Genomic DNA, 19,085 nt, shown 5'->3' with positions numbered 1-19,085 from the left:
CTGTGAAATATTTTCTGTTTAAAATGATTTTTTTTGTTATTGGTTTGTTTTAATGAGACTGTTTTACTGTGGGTATCGAAAATTTTCTTCGTGATTGCTCGTTTAAAACACGTTATTTCTGTATGAAATTCTTGTAGAATAATAATCACGGCTTAGGCGGCGATCCATCGTGGCCTGGGATGCTATGTCCCAAACAAATACTAAGGATACTAAGGCTTATGGATTAGGAACAAAAGTTTCAGGAAATTTTTTCAACGCCTGGTGTATTTTATATTGACCAAAGAGAACTGTCGGATTTAAGAAATACTTCTGTTGTAATTAGGGCTGTAATAAGCCACAGGACTGTTCCAGAGTTCCACTGCAAGCCTCCTTTATTCGGGCTAAATAGCACTAAGTATGCCAATGAGTATATGTGAGCCTGAGGAGTTTTAATCGATAGTTTAGTAAGATAAAAATGAAATCCAACTTTGGGGAAGAAATATGAGCGCCAGTGTGTTGAGCCATGAAATGATCCTGAATGCAAACTAGCAAAGCCAAACCCGCTGTCCAATATTGGGAGGAAGCGCCATGATGAAGGGCTTTCCATATGTTTTATGACGTCCCATAAAAGAAATGCATTATATCAGTGAAGCCATATGGTTGTTCTATATATTTGCGCACATAATCTTCTGGAATGAGCGACATTGCTGCGACATAACAGTCGTTACATAATATAGTAATATATACAAACACGCGGGTAATGAAATTGCTAACAGGAAATAATATTGATTTATTGCAGTTGCCTAGTCAGCCCAGATTTAAATCTTACCCAAAAGCTGTGAAGCAGTTGCTAGTGTATGTAAAATATGCACGAAAGAGGAATAGTTCAGTAACAAAAGGGGATCTGTCTGAATCACTTTTCACATTTTTTTAAAATTTTATAAATGTATTTAAATATTACATTAGTTTATTGAACCATTTGCTACTTGATTCACTAATCCGATTAGTCTCTGTCGTGCCGCCTGCCGCCGCTACGCTGTAACATTTTATCGATAACTGCACTTCAGATACCATCACGCTGGTAGAAGAATTCATTTCAACAATTCTCAGCCGGCGTTTCATAGTAATTCTTTGCCTCGTATAGACCCTTTAAAGTTTAACGACCTCAATTTAGGGCTACGTTATCACTTCATACGCTCTTGAGTTTTCGCAAGAGATTCTTTTCTAGACCGCGCGTGTCTTTCAAGCTTGCTTATCTCGACGCTATTCCACAGACGCTGTTCCGACTCTGTCCGGCATCAAATTGTTTATCAAGTGATGCCGCGTAGAATTTGTTCGTCGCATGAAACACGAAGTCTTGTGCAAGTTAGGGTGGCCTCTTCTCCGGCACCTTGCGTTAGTTTTTCTGAGATTTTTTCTCGCACTTCCGGTGTTGTTAACGTTTTTTGTTGTGGTCTTGTAGAACTTCACTTAACCAGCTTTCTGCGCTAAGACAAGCTTCGGCTCGCACGTCCCCTCTATCTTCTATGTTCAGCCTTGTCCCATAATTGTAAACTTCTTATGTTTTGAACAAATAATCGACAGTATAGGAGAAATAAAAAACATTAACTTGAATCATTCTGCAGCACAGGCTTCTTGGTATTCTTCGTCAATTGAAAATGATTAACATTAAATGAGCTGAAGTTAGGTTTACGTTCTTCAGTTTGGTTATTCCAGCATTCTATGCCAATATTTATTCGGAATTCTTAGCAAAGCTTTTCGCAACTGGCCGTGTTCTAGTAGAAATTTTTCGATCATCACTTCGGATTAGCTGTGTTATATGGAAAACAATCGACGAATTGGGCTCATTGTGTATGTATTTTATTCCCAATGGAATTCCAAGCGATCATGTTCCAAATAATTAGGCTGGAAGACAAAGAGAAGGTTTGATGAATCAGTGATGAAAAACATCCAAAAATTCATGACATTCATTCATGGGCTATCTTAAGTTCATAATTACTAGCAGACTTTCTTGGAATTTAATTTTTCTTCACTCAATTTGTGGCTGATGCAAAATAATCATGCCTTAAAAAGCTAACCTTTTGTATTCAACGTTTTTTCACCGGTAATGTTTCAGTCTTTTTGATGCGAAAAGAATGTGAATCTTTACATCAATTGAATTAAGTACAGTACATTAATGATTTAGTTTTTTAATGATTCATTGCATAACTGCAATTTTTCCATCCACAAAATTTGTACTTAAAGTAATTTATCTACAATTTATCGTAATTAAATTACTAACAATTTTAATCTACAACCCTCTATTTTCATTTTCTTATTATTAGTTTTTCCCCTCATGCCTTCAAAAGTTTTAGATAGTTTATATTCAGCATTCGAAATGCATACTTTGTTAAGGGCCACCTCCACACGCTTGCTCTGTAGGAACCAACGTAACGGACGTTGCTTGTTCTTACTCACCGTCGACCGCCGCGGCTATCGACACCTGTGCTCCCTCTGAGCTCTTTCCCATCGCTCTTGATTCCTCTTGTTGCAGTCGCGAGTCTTTGTTGCCTCGAACTTTCTCTGAGTTGCATTAAAAAATTGCTCCCGAAATATTTCATTTAGTTTAGGTTTTACTGTCGGCTGCTCCGCAATATTTTTATTGCATTATTTTGCTGTTATTGACCAGCAAAGCAGAATTACTATTTTTGCTTGAAACGCCAACATTCGTTTTATGAAGTATTAGATTACGTTTTTGTCCAATACATTTGTCCGCATTTAAATGCTGATTGAAAGGCGTCAGTGAATACGCTGGGCTCAATAACGTTTATTTCTTATACTGCATTAGAGTAACTGATGATAAATAATGAGAGAGCAACTTGAATAAAGTCGTTCTATATTTTACATTCATGCAAAGCTCCGCTACTGCGAGGTTCGTTTACCATCACGGCAGTTCTAACTTCTATGTCTCATTTTAAAACCGTAGGCGGCTACTGCCAGTCGTCGGTCTGCAGTTCAGTGTCCATAGATATTCCTGACTTTGTAAGAGCTGGGGGATCTCGGTAGGTGTGACTAGACGTGGGCGTAGTGACGGTGACTCCGCTCACTGGCTTGCTGCTTGCGGTTGTAAATCTTGTCTTCCGCACAAATCATCTCTTCTCCCATGTAATTTATCTCGTGCACCGCCACTGAATCATTTGCGACAGGAATAAACATTTCGCCTGTAAAGTCAAGTGTCACTGTCATGCATAGAAGTTTCATATATTAAGCTGGCTTCTTCTTTCCTTTGTTTCGAGCGGACAGGTTCTTTTGCATCGTCAATTTGTTGCTTATAAACTATTCCAACTAGACTTTGCCTGGACAGAATATTTTGGTTCTACTTAAAAATGTTTTTACGTGATCTTGGGTTTCTCAGTGTAACTTGCCTAGCGAAAAAGAAGGTGTATTCTAGTGTCTTTCCATACAAGCTGAAAGTGTTGCCTCGAGAATACTTTGAAAATTCGAATATTCAGCGTGGATCACTTACAGTTAAAATTTCTCATTGAATTTACTCAAGATCCGATGATCTATTCAACATCTCCCAAGAAATTATTAGGGAAATTTTGCTTTCAAGTGTTGCCCTGTTCGGAAGCTGTGCTCTGAAGTGTTGCTGTGTTCGGAAGCTGTGCTCTGAAGTGTTGCTGTGTTCGGAAGCTGTGCTCTGAAGTGTTGCTCTGTTCGGAAGCTGTGCTCAGAAGTGTCGCCCTGTTCGGAAGCTGTGCTCAGAAGTGTNCGGAAGCTGTGATCAGAAGTGTCGCCCTGATCGGAAGCTGTGCTCAGAAGTGTTGCTGTGTTCGGAAGCTGTACTCAGAAGTGTCGCTGTGTTCGGAAGCTGTACTCAGAAGTGTCGCTGTGTTCGGAAGCTGTACTCAGAAGTGTCGCTGTGTTCGGAAGCTGTGCTCAGCAGTGTTGCTCTGTTCGGAAGCTGTGCTCAGAGGTGTTGCTGTGTTCGAAGGTTGCGCTGCCATGCGCGGCCCCCAAACCACTAACAAAAATTACTGCACAGCCGCTGACGTCGCGATTAACGACCCTTGCTCTTGACGCGCTGGTCTCTTGCTTGGCTCTCCCTTCCTGCTACGAGTTGATAAACTGTGCTGGGATCAGATGTTGTTCGTGTGTGATAGTTTTTTTGTAGAACGAGCATAACATATAGTTTAGAGAATAAGTAGATTAAGAATTGATTTTGTTATCGTTTTTGTTCTGTTGGTGCAATATGGATACGGTACGTGTTCAATAATTGCATTTATTATCAAGATATTATTTATATATTTTGGGGCTGAAGTCAGTTTTTATCGCTGCTCATTCTCTTTCATGACTGAACTTCAAACTAATTTACATTTTTGATTCGTCTGAGGACATTCGTCTCCTCATCCTCAAAATTGAATCGTTAGCGATTAATTTACTTTCAAGTGGTTATTGTACTGACATTTTTGGGCGTCAAATGAAACGGATTTATACTTCGGTAGTATATCGGTAAATGTTTTTTTGTTCGGTTGCCAGTGATAGGAAGCTTATTTATTCTTACGAGTGTTTTCTATTAAGACTTGTCCTCTTCTATCTATTTGCATGTGCCTGTCAAAGTCAACCCATAATTCCTGTTGCGGGGAAATGAAACAGTACCGCGCAAATATGTTGATGCAGCAGCACATGCCTAATTCAACTAGTGTGTGCCACGCACCGGGCGGGTCCCAGGATGTCCAAGACCACCGGAAGTGAAACTGTTGATGGTGTTCTGTTACTAACTGAGACCCATGCACTGGCCTGTGCATGTGCATCTGTCTGTACATTCTTTGCTCAATATTTCTAACGCAAATGTATAGAAATACGCCTAGGCTCGATGATAATAGACTCCTTGTTTTGTAAGGACTGGTGATGGTATCGGGAATTTAAAATAAGCTCTGCGTATGGTATCAATAATTTATTACCAAGCTCTTCTTATTAGTTATGTAAAGCGGATGTACTAGAACTTTGATTAATTTCCAAGTAATTAATCAGCTTCTGGCATGTTAGTAATAGTTTCATCGCCCAATTTGCTCTATTGGTTCCTTGACGAATCTCATTTATAGTTCAACGCAATAATTTATTTGTGCGTTGTATTAAAATAATAAATATATTATTTATAAGATCATTACCACGCCTTTCGCGTTACCCAATGACCACGCCAAGTTTCTCAGTAGCTCCAGTTTTCATAATGTCCCACTCGATTGCTTCGCGTGTATTGCCTGAATTCCATGAGCGTCGAGGCGCTAAATTATCACTGGCCTGCTGCGATTAACGGCGTGCTTTACGATCCGAGTAATGGCGGCTCCAACGGATGGGGACGGCCGAGCGACCCTCGGTCCGAGAAATCATGGAGACGGGGCCAGCGCCTACGATAACGTGACCACCGATATATGTCACTGTATTATGGATACTTCTGCTACTGCGAGGGATCCTTGTACAGTGAGAAATAAGGAGACAGAAGTCGCCAAACCAGCGGCCTGAGATTTTGCGGCTATCTAAGATTCGCCTCTGATGTTCGATAAAGTATATTATTACTTCTGTTCCGCGAGCTCACGTTCTAAGGTAACTCGTTCGTAAAGCTCGTTTTTTTAAGGTTGATTCATATTATGTGGTTGCGTTAGACAGTTAGTACGAGCATACAACGATTATATATTCTACGAGCCGCGCAATATCGTCACGTTCCCGTTACCCCTAAAAATAAACTAGATAATTCCTGACTTGTGTCAAGAGTACCGGTACAGCTATTCCTATATGATATTTTGGTAATTGTAGCTCTTTGATATGCGGGCTGCAGCATTGTTTGCGTAGTGATGCTCTGTCTGGAAGGTAGTTCGTTATTAGATATGTTCAGCTGCACGCGCTATGGCCATGTGTATACGATATTGATTATTGGAGAACACTAGACTGTTGCGCTGTGCTTTTCTCAATGGAACTCTCGACACTTCCTGTTTACATAGATCCCTGTAATTCTGAAATCGTCGTCATTTTTATGACGGAAGTCATAAAAATAGTTAATTCTGAAATAGTGCTATGATGATTTGGTTTAGCCGACACTCTTTGGCTCATGTTTCACGCAGCTAAGTAGTTGGCGGGAGAGTAGAACTGTATATAGGGACTGGGCCTAACAATCGATTGCAATTATGATGACCGGGGGGCGGGGGGACATTTATGTCCTCACATTCCCGTGTTCTTGGTAATAATGTGATTTTCATGACAATAGGCTACGCTGCCTGACTCATGATAAGTACTGCTTGATCCATCATGGCCCTAATTCCGATACATATTTGACCATGTGTACGAGAAACGTTATATTAAAGCTTAATGAGAGCAGCAATGACTTACATTAAATGTGAGTTTAGCAATCACTGATGTAAGTCATAAATCCCGCAGCAACTTCGTCTTTGAATGTCTATTAAAATAATAGTATTGGGATTTTTTCTTCGGAATAATTATTATTCCGTGCACCGAGTCTTCCATGAGCGTCATTTTCCCTTTTTTAAAGTTTCATTCAAAATTACTTACTTAGGAACACTTTTTCTATTATTTCGTTAGTTCTGATAATATTTGTATCTACTCTTGAGTAAAGATTCCTTTTCTATGCTCTTTGAAGCAATTGCTTCAAGTGTCTGTTATTTAAGAAAATACAAAATATTTTCTATTGTTCAGAAATCTTTATAATTTAATAATATTTTCTATTGTACATTACTAGCGTTAAACGGGGTGATGCTGTGTGTGATACGTAAAACTGAGTTAATAGACGAATTGCGTTTACTATCATTCGGCATATTATGTGCACAGTCCCTGCGCGTATATATTTCTTGATCTCTCAGAAGTTACAATGTTTGGTTTTCCGCGGCAATTCGAAGCGCCAGCCGACTATTAATCTTGCTTACTTTCGTTTGTTTAAGTGAGTTGGTCGGAGTGTCAAGCCGCAGGTCGCATCGTATTTTCCCCCATTACGTTTGACTGCTTTTGCTGCCATTACTGAACTGCAACGCGAAGGAGAAAGTTAAAAACTTCGTCATTGGATGGCCCGGTTTACGCCGTTAGTTTCGAAATCTTTACATGTATTCAAATGTGCACATATTGATTCTATAGTATGGTAGTTGTAGGTGTCTATTGAGTATCGCATTAAGTGTTATAAGTTTTACACCATACAGCCCTCGGTAATTATTTTCTGACCTACAACTGATCAATAAGTTTGAAGTTGGTTTTTCACGACACGTGTATGGTTCTTTTCGCCTTGTCCTGACTTGAACAGTATCAATGTTTTAATGCAATACGTACCTCGGTTCCCTGGGCTCGTATAATGCCGAACTTACCTCGGTTCCCTGGGCTCGTATTAATGCTAGACGCACCTATACCTCGGTCCCCTGCGGGCTCGTATTAATGCCAGATGTACCTTGGTCCCCTGCTCTGTTATTAATGCCAGATAAACCTCGGTCTCTAGGGCTCGTATTAATGCTATATGTACGGTACCTCGGTCCTCTGCTCTGGTATTAATGCTAGATGTCCCTCGGTCCCCCGTGTTGATGGTATCTTGCCTCACAGGTTGGTGACATGATCAGCGTGATCGACATGCCTCCGGCCGAAGAGAGCGTCTGGTGGAGAGGCAAGCGGGGCTTTCAAGTGGGCTTCTTCCCGTACGAGTGTGTACAAGTCATCGGTGATAAGGTAACAAATTTGCATCTTCGCAACTAATTTCATGTATCTAATTATCAAACTTATGATGTGTGTTAATAACTGACGTATCAACAGTATACCTACTATTTGTATGTAGCGAAACTCTGTATGAAAAAACTGAATTGGTAAAAATATAAAAAAACGCTCGTGTACGACATCGTTTTTCATAATATTTCCCATCCCGTTGAAATCCCAATGAAAACTCGCACTCCCAAAATTAAAATAAATTAGTTTTGAAAGTCTTATTTTGCATGCAATGTTAGAGTGAACGTTATCGCACTCAAAATCTTGAACCAGAATTTCTGCTTAATTCATACTAAATAACTTATTCTAATATTCTAACCAAGCAGATTTTCAATTTATTTATTTAAGTGTGGATTAAGCTACTTCACATCCGATGGTTTAGTGCCTCGAGTGTGGGAGCTGAGTTGATCAAATAATTTATTCGACTCTGGCTTAGTAGAATAATTGGTATTAATTTATTTATTATTTAATACTTAGTATTAATAGATTTATTATATTAATACTTAAGGTTAATTGATTTATTATTTTAATACTTATTATTAATGAGAGTCGAGTTATGACACGTCCTCTTTTACTTCCTTGCAGCAACAAGGAAAAGAAGACATCCAGTCATCCTTCCCACGAAGACGATGACGGCACTGAAGATGAGGGTGAAGAAGGCAGTGGTGACAACAATGAAAGCAGCACAACGTACGTGTTTTCTCTTTATTGAATTATAATAATGTTAGATCTTGCTCATTTTCTCCCTACAGCAGTTACGAGCTAAAAGCCTGCAACAGATGGGTAAATAGAGTAAAGCGAGACAACCGGGACGATATAGGTAAAAAGTTACCACTTCGACTGAACCGGGACAATGTCCGCACCATACAGTCATTTCTATCCCCCTGGTTGTCTCGCTCTGAACCGGGACTTGCCCAGTTTGTCGTAAATTATTAAATTAATAAATTAAATTAATTATTTATTATTTAATATTTATTATTAATTGATTTATTATTTAATACTTGGTATTAATTGATTTATTATTTAATACTTATTAATAATTATTTATTATTTAATACTTATTATTAATTGATTTATTATTTAATACTTATTATTGATTGATTTATTATGTTGATACTTAGTATTAATTGATTTATAATTTGAATACTTATTACAACTTGTTGTCAGGTGCCCCAGGCTCTACACCCGCACCCCCTGGGTGTTGCAGGCAGTCGCTGTGCCCCGTCCTCTCCTCTGCAGAGACGCGCCGCCGCTCCTACCAAGCCTGTGCTCAGGAAGCATGGCAAGCTCATCGCTTTCTTCAGGTACTCACCGTGCTTCTTCTTCAGCCTGGTTTACGATTGTCCTGTATCCTGTTCATATTTTATTTTATGTTTGTTTTCACGTTCAATTTTCTCTAACAATAGTAGTACCTTAATTAAGAAGAGAAAAATATCCACTAAGCAGTATTTTAGGAGGAAGGATTTACAAGGTTAAAGTTTGCGGTATTTCAATATAATATAGGCATTGTTATTTTTTCAGAGAACTGGATCAAAAATTTCTTGTTTTTACCTAAATCATTTCATTAGTGATATGCTCATATAAATACACTGCTCTATTTATTTTTCTCCCTTCTTTCAGGAGCTTTATTCTTTCCCGACCATCCCGACGCAAGCTCAAGCGCCAAGGCATTTTGAAGGAACGAGTTTTTGGCTGCGACTTGGGTGAACATTTGTCAAATTCTGGCCACAACTTGCCGATGGTGCTCAAGTGCTGTGCTGAGTTCATCGAAAGCCACGGAACTGTCGACGGCATCTACAGACTCTCTGGCATAACTTCTAATATCCAGAAGCTAAGGTTTGTATATAAAGTATTGAAGAGTGGAATTATTTTAAGCCACCATGCAGGATTTTCACCTTCTGGTTCTGTAGAACGGAAATCGCTAAATTTCATTCAGATGTGTAATTAAATGTGGATAAGCACTTATCTGTTTTACACTTTAAACTAAAATACGGAGAGGTACCGTATGCTCATAAGCACTTACCTCTCTACACTTGAAACTAGAATACGGAGAGGTATGCTCAATTTACCTAAATATGCTGTCTAAAATAATATATTTCGGACTACTTACTGAACCTCATTACATCATAATGTTTGAAATGTTCTAATAATTTTTCTCCTAGGAACGCGTTCGATGAAGACCGCATTCCGGATCTTTACGGTGACGAAAGCATCTTGCAAGACATCCACTGCGTGGGCAGCGTGCTTAAGATGTATTTCCGTGAGCTGCCGAACCCGCTGCTCACGTACCAGCTCTACGAGAGCTTCGTCGCCGCCGTTACGCAGAGCGAAGAGGAGAGACTCTTGCACGTCAGGGACGTCGTCAGGCAACTTCCTCCTCCTAACTCCAGGTTATACTTCTTTTTATATTGCAATCAAAATTTCCCTTAATTGAAATTACATGTTTATCGTTTAGTAATTCCAGTTTTCAATCGTTTAAGTTTTCTGCTCCAATAATTTCTCTGCGTTAGTTTATAATTTTCTGCGTTCCAATAATATTTTTGCAATAATTTTTCCTGTTTTGTGATCTGTGGATCGCTACTAGGATACTACGTCTTGAATAGCCACGCTAAATAATACAATTTATAAAATGACACAATATTATCAGTGTTCTGAAATCGGTTGATTTTCTATCTATCATTTGATTATATAAAGTACCTTTATGTTTCAGGACGCTGGAGTACCTAATTAGGCACCTGGCTCGTGTGGCGTGCCACAGCAGCGAGACGGGCATGACGCCTAAGAACATCGCCATCGTGTGGGCACCAAACTTGCTCCGCTGCAAGGAACTCGAAGAGGGCGGGGTGGCGGCGCTGCAGGTCAGACTGCTTCTTTTGGGACAAAAATCCTATGTTTACCAGCCACTATTTTAGGACCTATTTATGCCGTCTATGTATTGTGGCTGCCGATCGACATGTGGTTTCGACAGAAATGCCGAATTTCGTTCAGCTTTTTTTTTTTGAGAAGTATTTTAACAGGAATGTTTTCTTGATAAAGCATAACAATATTCATTATTCTCGTTTGAAATACAAAGTGAATATTTTAACTGGCTCGACGTTGCATTTCATTTTTTGCTGTAGTATACGGTCAATGATGCACAAAGTTACTGCAACGAGTCACAATCGTACGTAATGTGGTGAAAAATTTTCTCCGACACCTTCCATAAAAGATTATCGTTAATGAAATGATTCATAATTTAATATCGCACTAAATTCTGCCCTAGTCTATGATCGTTGTAAAATTTTATGCTCTGGACTCGTGACCACAGGATGTGGGCACACAAGCAGTCGTGACGGAGTATCTCATCCGTTACGTGGAGCTCATATTCTGTGAACAAAAACCTTCACCCTCACCTCGGCCTATCCGATACGGCACTCATCTCACTGACGTAGCTGGCACACCTAAGAAGAGTCGCCCCAAGAGCCTGGCCATCTCTACACCAACCAAGCTCCTCACCATAGAGGAGGCCAGACTGCGCGTTCTTACTGCCGCTATCAAGCCCGATCAGAAGTACATTGAAGTTGGTAAGTTTTCACTGGAAATTACATAATCAGATTTTTAAGGTTGTAGATTTAGTTTACCCGCGAAATTCTTAAAATGGTTGGTGAGCAAACACCGCACGGCTGAAGAGTTCCTCACAACATTAAATATCGTAGCGAAGGTCAATTTTTGCGAAAGACGTTGCCTGCTGCCTCGAATAAATGGAATTATAAAGAGCAAAAATGTTTCACACTTTTTGGTACATACCGAGTTTTAATAATGATGTTTCCATCAATGTAGGAAGGTTGCGTACAATCTGATTGAAATGGAGGTTGCATACTATATTTTTAATCGAAATGCATTTTTCAGGTGGTGGACCTCAGTCTCTACCCAAGAATTATCACACCGTCATAGAGCTGCCGAACCGTAAAGGCGGAAGTCTGAAGCAGAAAAAATCTCCGCTTGGCTGGAAGAACATTTTCAGCAAAGGACGCACACTCTCGAAACAAACCCTCCCTGAACTACAGCACGACCGAAAAATTTCTGCGCCATTTGATCTCAATTTGACAGCTTCCGTAAGAATATATGGATTGGCGTTTTAAACTTCCAACTCCAGTAATTTTGTTTTTCTCAATTTTCGGAAATTGTTCCTAACACATGCAATGTTTCATTAATCTCAATAAAGTATTGACTCTAACTTGAGTTTAATCTTTGATTTAATTCTTTCTCCTATCATCCTATCAGTAATATGTGTGCCCCGTTTTTCGGTCTCATCTTATACCAAAATTCCCAGGCATGTCCAGAGAAAAATTAAGTTTTTCGTGTTTCCTGTTCCGCAAAAATTTACCTCGATCTAATCCGACTGATCTGGTGTCGTTTTCTTGCAACAACTTGTTATTATACTACTGACCTTCACATTTTTTGATTGTCTTCTCGTTCAAAAACCTGGTCCGAAGTTAAGAAATAGAATGAGATATTTTCGTTCCCTGCCTGTTAACCCGATTTTTGTCATGACCTGAGATTCATCTTTGGGTTTTTACCTCTAACTACCTGGAGACCGACTAACTTTCTCCTACCCTGGCATGGTAATAAGGCATGCGGGTTGAGGGTGGACGCAGCTTCTGGTGTGGGCAGGCAGCTTCGTCCCGTCAAATCTGAAGAATCACTTGTGTCTACTCCCGCGTCACAAGGGGGATCAACTAACAGAAACTCAAAGGTTTGATCCTGTTTCCACTTCAGAGCACCGACTAAAGAGACTTAATGCGACGTTTTACTACAATTGAGGGTTATTTTTGCTAAAACTTGGATTTACTGTGAACCAGGTTTTATGAAATCAATGGTAATCGTGGTTAAAAGTGAAGTTGAAAATGGCTAACTGGACAACTTGAGTTCAAATAGACATGTGAGCCAGTCTGTATTCAGTTAATTAACCAACTAACAATCAATAATATAATATATCGTATTACTCTGATTATTTTTAATAGTCTGGTTTCTTTGCATTATCTTTTTTGAATGCATAAACATTTGCTCTGCATCTATTATTATTCTTACCTTACAGGCTGTTGCTACTCCGGAAAAAATCTGCGCGTCTCGGCAAAACAACGGGCAAACATATGCTGGTCAGCATCGCGGCCAGGATATGGACACAAATTGTTCGACTGATGATCCGTCGGCTGCTAATGGCAGTATAAATGATAGTCCCATTCCATCACCCCGGACGCACAATCGTTCTGTGTCACACGATTCCTACTTCAATCTCCTGGAGAGGGACGGTGGGAAGACAGCGCCCCGCGAGGGTGCCGTTGCCGAGGAGGGTGAAAGCGATCTCGAGTTGTCTCCCGAGTCTTCAAAAATGTTCATTGATATAAGCGAGCTTAATATTGACTTCAACACTAGTGAAGCAGAAATGAAAATATTTTCTGAGGATGAAACGCTCAAATCTACCTCTATTGAAGGATCACTGTCACGTTCTACGCTCGATATGGAAAACTTGAGTATGGAATCTGGATCGATAAAAAGTAAGGAAAATCTTAATAGATATGATAAGAAGAGTCTTAAAGATAAACTACGTCACAAATTTGCTTCACCAGCTCTCTCACGGAAAGAATGTTGTACGGGTCTGAACAAAGAATCAAATTCTGAATCTCAACCTTTGAGCGGGAGTCCCAGGTTCAGTAAAGAATCTCCACCCACTGTGAAGACAGAGGACAATAAGCTGTCAAATACCCTACTATCATCCTCACGGCATCCTTGTAACTTGGAATTAAAATCAGTGCCTTTTATTTCAAATGATGAAAATAATCGGTCTTCGACTCAGCAAGCGGAAAAAATGAAAGGTTCGTCTACGGAACATGATAAGAGTAGCGCTAGTGATCTCACTATTGAAGGAGGCAATTCAAGCTTTGAAGATTCACGTTCAGACCGTAGTTTTGAAAGTGCTCTAATCGATCCTGAACTCATGGCAAAACTTACAAAAATTCAGAGTTCCCCTTGTGCTACGGCATCTGAAAACAGTAGCGTGTCTTTGGCTGAAGCCACTGTTTCTGATAATGAATCATTTAATCTTGGTAGTAGTGGGAGTAATGGTGTCTTAGCTGATGTGAACTCGCATATAGCAATTCCCGTCAGTAAAAGCGTCACTGAGACTAGGGAAGTGGCTGATGAATTAGCTAATACTGGGTTGAAGACTGTGAGCCCAGTCCCTGCTGTCATGGCCGAATCTTTCCCAGGTTACTCCAACTGTAGTGATGTTATAATGAAGAACGACGTAGACAACGTGTCTTTAGGAGAAACAAAAAGTGAGTGTATTGAACTCGCTCACCGGCCTTCTTCGTTGTGCCCTAGTACTGAGGGCCTACTTGGCCTTGGACCGAGAGGCACTTCACCAGAAACACCGCAAGGTGATTCTACGTTCAATGATATTCTGTATCATCCCCTTAGTGATACAACTGAGCCTTCAACGCCCAGTGAATCGCATTTCGGTAACGGAGTCGCCGAGATTACTACTCCTCTGGCATCATCAGCGTCCAACTTTCTAATTCGTAGAACTCCTTTATCCCCCGACATCAGCAGCAGTAGTGCTGATGATCCAATCGAAAACGTGCCCATTTACGAAAACGTAGATAAAAATTCTTCTCTGTGCGCCTCAATTTTGAGTCACGGTGAAGAAAGTGATGGTAACTACGAAAATGTGATGTACCTCTCTTCAGAGAAATTAGGGGCAAGCAGAGCTGACGAAAATTCCCACTTCACCAATACAATTATTAGGAAGAAATCTTTGCCGAAAAAAGTAACGCACGTGAATAGTTCGGACGTTAATGCCTCGTCGGTAGATGACGCGATGGTTGATGAATCCTATGAAAGTTTAAATTCTTGCGGCACTAAAGCTGGTCTTCTTGAAACAGCACTCGATGATGATTACGAGGCTTATAATTTTACGTCGCAGCCTGAATACGAAAATGTCAACATACACAATTCAGAAGCGACGGTAACACTTGCACCTATAATTCAATCAAGTCCAGAACTCTGTGTGGATATGGATGGCGAAAGCGTTTATCAACAAGTTAAGTATTTGCGTCGATCTATTCAAGAGGTCAACGATTTGCTTGTCGATAACGACAAAGATGATGAAGCAATGAAAATTATTGGAAACGTGAGTTGTGTTCCAGTATCTTGTGCATTAACCTACGATCACAACGACTCGGAACCGGGAGAACATTCAGTTGATATCACGAACATTCAAAATAGTCAGCCCCTTAAAAAAGTTGAATCGAAAAATGCAGATGATACCGAATGCCTGGAATCCCCCATGACCCCTTCATCTTCTAGTTTACCCACAGAAGTATTGGTGTTTCCTTGCTTCTCGTCCCCGACGGAATCCACGACAGATGACGTCACTTCATCCGACGCGTCGGAAGCTCTTTTATTAACTGCAAGTCCGTCTTTCCGACGATCCCCGGCTACTAGTATCCTAAACTTTTCTCCTCCGACGCCTTCTGGCTCCTCGGCTATAGACGCTGTAACCAGAGTCTCTGCAGAATGCAACAACCCCACTTTACAGCCTCCTATTCAAAGTGTCCCTGTTGTTGCTGATAATGATGGACTCGGCGAAAGAGAGGCTCTCCATTCTCACCATACCCCAATTTCACCCCATTTGAGTGTAGGGTCTTCAGTAAAGTCTTCTGAATCTTCATCATCGCAGTCGAATCCAGCATCATCACAGGCCACCTCGCCATCATCAGGCACTGCAAGTCTATCATCTTGTTCGCCAGATGTGACACCTACGGGAGAAAATTCCCATTTGTTGGCATCATTTTCTTGTGCGAATGATACTTCCTCTGATGCTGTCACATCTGCACTGGCAGGAGAAAGAAACGACGACGCTGACATGGAGCCATTGCTCATGGATACTGACATGGAAACAAATCCAGTCACTCCCACTCTTCAGTGTTCTCCGGAATCTAGTCAAATCGAGGAGGACAATGAATTGCTGCTAGACCAAGAAACGTCTATTAAACCTATTTCGGATATATCGTCGGACCTCAATGATGAAGCAGTATGGACTGAAGTAACACATACTCCTATTGATTCTGAAACTTGGCATCCTTCTCAAGTGGAAAAAGTTCCCGTTAGCCCAATAACACAATCTCTTCAGCGTCACAAAACGTCACCAGACATTCCAAAACCGCACACTCCAGTTGACAATAGCGCACAACTGTCCAAAGAGGCCGAAGATGTACCTTACAAAGCCAAGAGCGGCCCTGTAAAAAAAGACATCACAAACGCTCTTATCGAGCCAGAAGACGAAGCCATCAAGAGAGAGCGCATTGAAAAGTACAAAGAAGAAAGAAGGATGATTCTGAGAGAAAAATTCAAGTCGGAGAGTTTCCGAGGTGAGAAAGATGAAATGCTGTTAAGATTAAAACAAAAGGCTATTAGTCCTTCCCGAGTTGAGGACGACTCATTCCTTGCGAGCGATGGCATAGCAGAAAAAGTCCCTTGCACTGATCAATTTTTGCCGCCAAAGCCATCAGACGTGTTGAGCTTGAATAATCGTGATGCGGACGAAGTCGTCCTTCGCGCGAGGGATTCGGCACCTAAAATCGTAGAAGGAAAAAATATTTCTTCAAATACCTGTGCAATCGAAGGAACAAGTGTGGATTCGGAGCTTAAACAAGACTACGAATCTTCCTCGCAACGCTTATCCACTTCTCAACTTGTAGAGAAAGAGCGTCGGTTAACTAATGTGGACCGACATAGCTCCCCTACCTCTTCAAGTTATTCGAAAGTAGGAAGTTTACCGCAGTGCGCGGAATCTTTTAAACTTCTCAAGTCGACGTCGTCTACATCACCTCTCACAGGACAAACTAACATGCGTTTCAGCGGTGCCCGTAAAGGACCAGAGATTGTAGCTGACAAGGACGATGTTAGTGTGAAAGATTTGGTCTCAGTTTGGGGAAAAGATGATACCACATCGAAAAGCCCTACTGATAAAGATGCCCGAGCCAAGTATGAAACGGGCCTTTACTTCGGTGGCCAGACGAATAAGAACCAAACTCGCGATAAACCACCTCGCTTTCATCGAGGCCTCAGTCACGATCCAGCTCATCCAAAAGTTCCGACTGATCACGTTTCTGTGCATGGTCGAGTAAATAGAGCACTTAGCTGCAACGCCGAACTGTCTGATAAGGCAAGTTTTGCGAAACAATCAAAGGTTTCAGAAGGGGAGAGCCTTCCAGAAGGAAATGGAACAACTATTGTCAGAAATGTCTTGTGCCCATCTGGTAGCATTGGAGGCAAATCCTTTCCTGACAAAATTAACGACAAATTTGGAACTCACGACGGAAATGGTCGCAAACTAATATCGAGCAACATTCGCAATGAACAGTCTCTCAATGCCTCGAAGATACCCGACACTATGCCTTCTAAACCGACTCGCACCAGCGTCCGTTCGGCTGGTCCGAGTAGCAGCGCTAGTCCAATTTTCAAGCAATCGTTCCCGTCGTCCAAATTGCCGTTGTCTTCCAATGTAACTTCTAGTAGCTCTCGACCTGCCGGTGCCTCGTGCAGTAAGGTAGCCTCTAGTGCAACTCTATCTAAGCCGTCTGCAGTGTCTCAGCAGCAGCGGAAAATACGTGACATGGCTGCCATGTTTGAAGGTCCTTGCGGAAGCTCCACTCCTGCTCCCGCCGGACCCCCAACTAAAATCATGAGGCAATCATCACGAGAAGGAAAATAGTGAACGTGCCTCAGTGACTTTATGTTGTTCTTTCTTGTTTATATTTTAGATAATATTGCAATTTCCCGCTGTATCGTGTTGGCGACAACACCGGTGTTCCTTTGAATATTCGTCAAAGTTAAAGGACATGTTTTAAATATTTAACGTTGATGCATTTGTAAGTGCGGAGTTCGTATATCTCATGGCGAATATCCCTAACATACCAAAGATTTATTTAAGGGTTTCTGTCTTCTCTTTTTTGCTTTAGTATTACGAAAACGGCCGCTCTCTTATTTATTTTTCGGTTCATTGAAAGACTAACTTGGTTAAACGGAACGGTTAAATTTGTCTTTTCTAGGCTTCGAGATTAAGAGTTTACATCAAGCGTTCAGTTCCACACTTTTTTTGTCGGGTCGCGTACCAAAATGGAGATTGATGAGTTTCGCAATCTGTTTTAACTGAAGCATAGAAATATAATCACCTTAGATGGCGATTTAGGATAATGTTCAACTAGAAAGATTGAAGGTAATTTCCACTTTTTCGAAATGCTTCTGAAAATTTTTCAATCCGGTTAGGCGCCTTTCGATGATTGCGAAAAATATTGTGCATTTGGTTTGCATCATGAATTTTTCTACGATTGAGCAGCACATTTTAATCGTTGATTAAACCATGGTCACTGGCTTCATTACGATGCACACAGTACAATCTTTCTTAGTGTTTCAAGTATATAGAGGTGTAATGGTGTTGCTGCGAATGAAAAAAGGTGTTGCTAGACTCTTTAGTTCGAAGAGATAAGGGCCAGGGCACAAAGTTAATTTGTAATATTATTTAGCATTTGAAAACGAAGTTTTTTTAAAACTGATTTATGTAAGGTGTTTGCAGCTATGAGAAAAATGTCTCGCAAATAAACGGTTTGTAAACCAAGTAGCGCACGCAAGAGAGATTCTTTTACACTCGGCGCTATATTCTAACGATTTTTTTTTTATCTTGGTGGGATCAGATACTACGCTCTCTAAGTGCAGGTCTGACCTTGAGGTCTAGTCATTTGATGTACATTTTTTCCAAACATCCTGTCATTATGATGTAAATTTTCGCCTAACTTCTACCCCAAGTACGCTTGTGGTTTCTTCTTAACTCTATATGGCCATTCCACTCATTACGGTTCGACGCTCAGCTCCTGATTTCCCTATTACTGTAAGAGAATCTCTATTTTAAAGCATTGCGTCAGAGGTGATGAGACGATGTACTGCACTTCAGATTTGAGGTGATATTTTGATGCTGCATAGATGAATAAGTACGTCAAACACACTAAAATTATTGCACGATAACAATCTATATGCTTATTAGCCATAGGTCGTATACTGTGTACTGTCGAATATGAACAAATCTGATTTATTGGTCCTATGATCTGATTGCCTTATTGATGGTGGCTAATTCAACACCCGGGGGATGAAATCAACTCAAAATGTTGGATATATTCATTCCTAGTTAAACCTAATATTTTAAATTGAGATATTAACTAGATCTCACCATTGATAATTTTAACTAGACTGCTTCTTTCGTCCTCTAGAGTACGTTAAATTTACTCTAGAAACGCAGTCTTCCATCATATGAATATTTAGCTAGACGAACTAGGAAGCTT

The 19,085-nt window shown here is 40.5% G+C and overlaps 1 protein-coding gene across 1 annotated transcript in view; it reads left to right on the top strand.

Moving 5' to 3' along the window:
• The window catches only part of LOC108668746, a 39,669-nt gene extending 20,826 nt beyond the window's left edge, over positions 1-18,843 (top strand). The window contains exons 6-14 of the mRNA XM_018155992.2: positions 7,552-7,674; positions 8,875-9,011; positions 9,328-9,543; positions 9,870-10,097; positions 10,418-10,565; positions 11,015-11,270; positions 11,596-11,801; positions 12,320-12,442; positions 12,785-18,843. Of these exons, the coding sequence (XP_018011481.1) occupies positions 7,552-7,674; positions 8,875-9,011; positions 9,328-9,543; positions 9,870-10,097; positions 10,418-10,565; positions 11,015-11,270; positions 11,596-11,801; positions 12,320-12,442; positions 12,785-17,464 (6,117 nt within the window). The 3' untranslated portion in view covers positions 17,465-18,843. The remainder of the gene's footprint in view (positions 1-7,551; positions 7,675-8,874; positions 9,012-9,327; positions 9,544-9,869; positions 10,098-10,417; positions 10,566-11,014; positions 11,271-11,595; positions 11,802-12,319; positions 12,443-12,784) is intronic.
• The last annotated feature ends 242 nt before the right edge of the window (positions 18,844-19,085 follow it).

The sequence above is a fragment of the Hyalella azteca genome, unplaced genomic scaffold (genome assembly GCF_000764305.2).
Source record: "Hyalella azteca isolate HAZT.00-mixed unplaced genomic scaffold, Hazt_2.0.2 contig12551, whole genome shotgun sequence".
NCBI lineage: Eukaryota > Metazoa > Arthropoda > Malacostraca > Amphipoda > Hyalellidae > Hyalella > Hyalella azteca.
This window is presented reverse-complemented; position numbering and strand designations above follow the sequence as displayed.